Genomic DNA, 7,458 nt, shown 5'->3' with positions numbered 1-7,458 from the left:
TTTGTTATAAAGCTTTATGTCTGATTTTACTTGTTAAATCCCTTAGCGAGGTATACTCAACATCCTAGTATCATGACTATGTGACAGTCATGTGTCTGTGACAGAAAGTGATCCCTCCAAAATAGTAATAACATAATAATAAAATGTATAACAATAAAACATATTATATTTGTTCTATATGGTCCACTTGGTCTGTGCTATAACCCACATGGTTTTCCTGTAAGGATAATTTTTTTTAATTTAATTTTATATACTGGTTTGATCCCCGAAGGGAAATTAAGACAGCACACTCTAGCTACTGATTACAAACGCATGCATACATATTTGTGAGTACAGGCCCCTGTATCACACACACACACACAAGGGGGCCTGTAGGCATGCAGGGGAGGTAGAGTGGCAGGCAGCTCCTTCTTGGTGCGCCTCAAATGAGCAATTTGTAAAGGGAACGGCACCTTGCTCAAGGGTGCCTCGGCAGTGCTCCGGAGATGAGCTGACACCTCCCACTGTTAGCTCACCTCCGGGTATTTTTGGGGGGGCGGGAGCGGGAATCGAACCGCCGATCTTAAATCATAGGACGACCCGCTCTACCGCCCGCTTTACCACTGAGCCACTGCCGCCCAATAAATGGGTGTGGGTGCTCTAGGTTTAGAATACCGAGTGCAGTTTACTAATTATCCCTCGCTTGTCCATGCTGATTTCCTATAAATTATCTCAGTGAAGGCATTAAATAAACACACTGGCACCAGATTCAGAGAGGGCCCTCCAACCATAATGTATGGTGAGATGTCAAATCAAATGCGAGGCAACACTCCCATCTTGAGTTTGGAAAAAGAAAAGCGCCCACTACTGCCAGGATTTGATTTCATGTTTCAAACGTTACATATTTAGAACAGCTAAAACTCAGGTCATTTTGTCCTCATCCTTCTGACTTAAAAAATATAAACACATAAAAGATCCGTGACAAACTGAAGAATAGATGCAAAGTCTGAGCAGTTTAGTGCCTTTTGTTAAAGACCCCTAATGTTTAGGAAGGATGAACTCCTTTTGTCCAAATTTTCTTTTTCAGTATTGATCTTAAATTCAAGTTGATTTCATCTGTGTATTACTTTTAAGGATGCCACAGAAGGATAGGATGATAGGACAGGTAGGATAATAATTGATTAAGTATGTTAATGTGACTCCATGGAAGCACCTTTGTGTTCCTGTACTCATTCAGTGACTAATAAAATTAGTTAAGCTTGCATTCAATTATGTGTGACTGATGCTGGTATTGTGCAAGGTGGCTTATGGGCATAATTTAATCCCTGCTGTTATTAATTACAACTGTCCTTTTCCTGCTGTCCTTTTCAAAATGTATGGTCATTGTCCATATGTTGTCCTTTTCTGAGTACATTTGTATTTCTATCAATACATATATTTCCATGCTTTATTTTCGTTAATCCCTCACACTTAGAATGCTTTCTAGTATTGGAATGAATCAGTACATGAATTTCTGTGGACAGTACTTCTACTGCTTGTAAATAAAATGACAATATTCTATTCATCTTTTTGTTACTGTTTGCAAACATAATCACAGTAACCACAATGTATTCCAAATTAAAATGTATTTGCTGATAAGATATCATGCATTACAAAAAGTCAATGTCAGGGCAATGACCGAGATTTAACCATTTAAATCTTTTGCGGCCGGATAACTTGCAGTTTCTCTAAACACAGGTTTCATTTTTTTTAATCTTAACATAAGGTTAAGATAAACATAGAGGTGAGTCCCTTATTGTTGTGTTCACACTAGGTGTCACTGCATGCTGTTCTTTCAGAAGACAAACCAACACGGACAATGACTGAGTCCATCGCACAACTGTGCAGTTTGTTTGCATCACGTAGTATGGAACAAATATTTTATTTTGTCAATCATCGCCTCTTCTATGACATGTGAGGCGAAATATTAGACAACCTACGATAAAGATCTTAATACTTTGGCATCATCTGCCCTCTGTTTATTGTATTGCACATTTATTTTCTTTTTTTTTAATCATTCTTATCAGGTATGAACAGGTTTATACACATTTCCAAATGTAAAAAAAATATCTAAGTTTAAATCGAATGCGGTTGGTGATGCTTCTTGATGCCTTCAATGGCCTTCGGAAGGAGCTAGATTTTTACAAAACCTACATTATGAATATGTTACATCGACTCATAGATAATTATCCATAGACACATAGTATTCAAAAATGACAATTATTCTATATTCTTGGTAAAGGTTTTGAAAATGAGTTTATGGATGACTGATATTAACGCTGAATGTCGTGACTTCATTAAGCGTAGTAAATATCTTTAATTAATATCTCTTGAACAAAGGGCGCGATTAATGTATTTTGTGTGGTAATCATAGGCAAATTGAAAACGTCGTAAAAATGTCGACTTTTTGTCGGTCCGTGAATGCAGCATCGCAGACCCACAGCCTCGGCTGGGAGGACGCAGCGATTTCCATTAGTCGCTCCCGTTGCCAACAAACGATGCAGCGCCAAGCTGTACGAATGCACAGTGGGCACAGGCACCGTGCGAGTGCCACCTCAAATAAGCAGCAACATATTTGTTTCCTCAAATAATTTTTTATAAGGTTCATTAGAGAACGGGAGGAAGCCGGAGCGGAGCGGACTGGCGGCCGTATGTTGACTGGAGGGAGCCCGGGGAGGTGAGCGGAGCGAGCCGGAGAACTTTAGCCTGCTACATGCTAACTCACGTACCGCTGGCGAAGCGGCACCTGTGCGCTTCTCACACCGGTAGTCTGTCAAATGGAGAAACGTGGCCGTCTAGAGAAAGCCCCTGGATGAAACAGAGGACGATGTGCAAACGTCAAAGCGGGAAAGCAGGAAATACTCGGAGCCGCTGAGCTAACGCGGGTCGATCAATGGAGACGGCTAGCCGCTGGTGGCGTGAGGCTACCGCGGCGGTGCTGCCCCTGGGCCCGGACGAGCCACTGCTGGCTCAGTCTGTTAAACCTAGCCGTAATAAAAGAACAGCTTCTTAAACACACGACTATTGAAAAACATTTTTGGTGTTGGATTGTTTGTTTTCCTCTCGTTTCGTCTTAGAGCCATGAGGCAGCACATTAAACATAAGCTAACGTGAGCACAGCAGTCATCCTTTCAAAACAAGCCCAACACCTCTGAAAGGAAACAAACCCAGGATTTATCAATAAATATGAAATTTTATACATATAACCTATACATTATTATATTTACAATATCTTGAATGAAACATAATTGTACTTTGATTTAGGAATGGGTAATGGTATTAGGAAATTTCTGTCAGATTAGTCAAAGAAGTGAAGATGGGAAATGTTTGTTTTATTTGATGTGTGACTCTTCATCAACTCTCATGTGTAACGATCATGGAAATCATGTTTTGTTTCTATCTTTTTCTGCTTCATTTTCATTTAGGAAGCTGGAGCCATGGGTTTTTGCTTGAGCCTTTGATGAACTAAACTAAGGTGGAAACTCACGACTCTACCGACCTGCCCCTTCAAGCTATGGCAGGTTTCAAGCGTGGCTACGATGGCAAGATCGCTGGCTTGTACGACCTGGACAAGACGCTGGGCCGTGGCCACTTTGCTGTCGTCAAGCTGGCACGCCACGTCTTCACTGGGGAGAAAGTGGCGGTGAAGGTGATCGACAAGACTAAGTTGGACACGGTGGCGACGGGTCACCTGTTCCAGGAAGTCCGCTGCATGAAGCTGGTTCAGCACCCCAACATTGTGCGCCTGTATGAGGTGATCGACACCCAGACCAAACTTTACCTCATACTGGAGCTAGGTGATGGAGGGGATATGTTTGACTACATCATGAAACATGAGGAAGGTCTGAATGAAGAGCTGGCAAAGAAATATTTTGCTCAGATTGTTCATGCTATCTCCTACTGCCATCAGCTCCACGTGGTGCATAGAGACCTCAAGCCAGAGAATGTGGTGTTCTTTGAGAAGCAAGGATTGGTCAAGCTTACTGACTTTGGATTCAGTAACAAATTTCAACCAGGGAAAAAGCTGACAACCAGTTGTGGATCTCTGGCATACTCTGCACCGGAAATCCTACTGGGTGATGAGTACGATGCTCCAGCAGTAGGTATGCAAAACCTGTAGGGCGATGAAATAATAAATAGATACATTGTAGATTTTTGATTCAGTGTCTTTATTAAACTCTGATACTTCAGGTTGGCTGTGATTATAATTATATTTCATATGCAGGACCTAGAGTCTGGGTCCTGGCCGGAGTTTCTTCCTCAATGAGGGAGTGTTTCCCCGCCACTGTCGCTTGTGCTTGCTCTGGAGGACACTTTTGGCTTTCTGTCTTAAGCGTTTTGAAATGTCTGCAGATGTGACTAAGTCCCATATAAATAAAAGCTGATTGATTGAAAGTTGATTGATATTTTTCTAAATTTGATGGGTCAGATGTGGTTCATCTTCAGTGACCCCTTATGATGATTTCACTTTCCTTGAAGCTTGATGTTGTCTGAACACTGAAATTTGGCATCTAACAGTTTTGGTGCAGTGGTGTAATGTTGGTAAAGTGGCTCTCTTCTGTTTTGCACATTTTTACCGCACCTTTTCTTTTGGATTCTTTACAGTGTCTCAACACATGCTCGCTATCTCCTGTTTTGTATTGAGATGGCCATTATCAGTAAAACTCATCACTATTGTGCCAATACCCTGTACAACAGAACATGCTGGGTTTTACACATGAAGGTGTGTGGTAGCAGTGTGCCGATAACGTTACTTGACACTATATTCATTTTGCAGGCTGCAATAGGCCATGTGTTACAAAGTCGGCTCCAGTCATGCCGATGTCCATGGGTGCCTCCTTACACTAAATTAACTGGGTCATTGATTTTTTTTTTGTGAGGGCAGATAGACTGCAGACAGTAAGATTATTTGTTCTTCCGTGATATCTACATCAGTCAGGGAGCCGGAACGATGGAACAAATGTGGGACTAACTCTAGCTCTAGAATTTGATAATGAGATGTGCCTGTTGAGGGGTTTTTTTCTATAGGAGTCTAACATTAGTCTCCTGAATGTCGTGTGTGTAGAAAATACTTTGAAAGCAATCAGAATTTATTTGCTTCCTCTTTTTCTGTTGTGTTTTCATGAACACGAGAGGTGTGGTAGAGACGGTGAGGAAACTGTGGTTACTTTCTCATTGAAAACGCCAAACAACCCCACATGTACTCATCCCTAGAAATATTTTTCTGCTTTTTCTTTTTTAACCCTTGAAATTGTAGGAAGGGTTTATTACGATACTGCAGTGTTCTCTGATTTGTGATTGGTTCTTCATAATGATGTGGCTGGAGGGAATACCACAAAGAGAGTTTGATTTCTGGATGGTTCATGTATTGTTGCTATTGGCGATGTGTTTGAGTAGGACTGTAGGGTTAGGTATTTACCTTCATCCGTGCTTTAGCATGTCCCAGCAGCTGTTGGTGGATCTGTGGATGTGCTCTTTCCTGATATGAGTTTATGTTCATTCTTCTGTGCTGCTAAAATGCTGGTTGCTCGTCTGCACTCAAAATAATTGCTATTCACTGTCTATGTCCATCTCACTATACTGCACTACTGTCCTGAGTACTGTACAGCATATCTGACAGTGTTTGGTTGCTGTGGGTGACTCACTCACAGCAGTGAAGGTGACGCTTTTGGGTGTTCTATACTTGACTATGTACTGAAGTTTTGTTGTAAAGAATACTTGTAGCGATTGATGGCTACTCTCGGAAGCCATGTTTTTTGTCTTCACTCCTGTGCTGTTAAGTCTAGTGTGTGTTAGTGGCTGTTGTGGGCTTTGTGATGCTGTGGTGAGAGCCATTAAGCCTTTTGTGCTTGTTATTCTGAAAACTAGTTTAATGTAGGGGAAGTGCTTGTTGTTGGCATGTGTGCAGCCCAGACCACTGGGCTTTTCGGGTTTACTTTGGGTTTGCTATCCTGTGGTTACAGGGCCCTTTTTTAATCTCTGAAACTTTCTTTAAGACAAAATATTTGGAATACATATAGGAGATAATAATAATAATCATATAACTGACAACTGAAGAAAGTAGCTTGTATCATAATGACAAGACTACTGTAGTTATCCGGGAGAGCTCCATGGGTGAGTCCCTTTACAGTTACTTAGTTCACAGCATACCATGATTTAACATTTGATGGTTATCATATCATGAACGTATTCTTATTTTTGATGTCTTTAAGAATCTCAGCTGCACCTTTAAATGTGGGCACAAAGTTTCTGCTAAAGGACAGAACACATCCACGTAGTTCAGATCATCTGTCAAATCAACTGATGTCCCAGTCATGACACGTAATGGGGAAAAAGAGTAGCTTACAACTATGTGCAATCCTTCCCTAAAAGATTACATTGTGCTTCATTGCATTTCCTGTTTCAATGCACTAACTGTGCTGTGCTGTTTACAGTGTTTAAAGCTGCATTATAATGTACCCAATATTGTAGAAAATAGGGCAGTGTTTTCTATGGACTCATGCTTTGTAAAAGGCTGAGTTTACTGACAATGTTGCCGTTTTATAATGAATGAAATGAGATGAAAAACATTTTGATGGCAATTGCATGCTGATAGGGGAATTTAATGGCACTTGTTATTCCAAGTCCTGTAATTGATCCAAGTGCTTCCACCTCCTGTGTGTCCCCTGTGTATTACTGTTACAACAAAGCAATCTACACTGACAATCAACACAAGAGTCTTTTAATTAAAATTGCCATGGGGCAAGTCAATCAACCTTCTTCCTCCGCTGAGGCCCAACATTTACAAACCAACCCAATAGCAAATATAGGACCCATTCAGACCCCTACAGTTCTACTGAATTGGACATGTGGTTCCTGTTCAAAACCACTTCATGACAAAACTCCTTAAAGAGCTATCGGGGCTTTTACATTTCTCTTTTTTTGCAAAAAAACATTGAAGTCCATCCCTTTGCTATGCAGACTTGGTTACCTCTGGTCTTCATTAATTTTTTTAATTATTTTTTTTATGTTCTTGAGAATATCCCCAAAGGGAAATTATTGGCACACTCTAGTTAATCAAATCACACACACACATATATATATATATATATATATATAATAAAGTGTGTACAGGCCCTGCATGCACGCACACACACGCACACACACAGGGCCTGTAGGCATGCAGTGTGAGGTAGAGTGGTGGGCAGCTCCTGCTTGGTGCGCCCCAAACGAGCAACTTGTATGGGCGCCTCGCTCAAGGGCCCTCGGCACTGCTCTGGAGGTGGGTGGGTGTTTTTGGGGGGCAGCAGGAATCGAACTGCCGATCTTGGGACAACTACCACCTGCTCTACCACTGAGCCACTGCCTCCCCTAATTTGCCACTGAACTTAAGTTTCCTCTGTGCCTGAGGCAGATGTGCATGCAAGTACAGACAACTAAACACAACACTGTCCCGCTCAG

The 7,458-nt window shown here is 41.4% G+C and overlaps 1 protein-coding gene across 2 annotated transcripts in view; it reads left to right on the top strand.

The window, feature by feature from the left end:
* Window positions 1-2,485: 2,485 nt before the first annotated feature.
* Window positions 2,486-7,458, top strand: part of snrka (SNF related kinase a) — a 50,395-nt gene continuing 45,422 nt past the window's right edge. Inside the window, exons 1-2 of one of the 2 annotated variants that reach the window (XM_068323353.1) lie at window positions 2,486-2,695; window positions 3,448-4,121. In XM_068323353.1, coding sequence (XP_068179454.1) covers window positions 3,533-4,121 — 589 coding nt within the window. In that variant the 5' untranslated portion in view covers window positions 2,486-2,695; window positions 3,448-3,532. Of the gene's footprint in view, window positions 2,696-3,443; window positions 4,122-7,458 lie in introns of both variants that reach the window. The other variant, XM_068323352.1, reaches the window with a different exon arrangement.

The sequence above is a fragment of the Antennarius striatus genome, chromosome 9, assembly GCF_040054535.1.
Source record: "Antennarius striatus isolate MH-2024 chromosome 9, ASM4005453v1, whole genome shotgun sequence".
NCBI classification, from domain to species: Eukaryota; Metazoa; Chordata; class Actinopteri; order Lophiiformes; family Antennariidae; genus Antennarius; species Antennarius striatus.
Note: the sequence above shows the minus strand (reverse complement) of the source record. Positions and strands in the feature narration are given on the sequence as shown.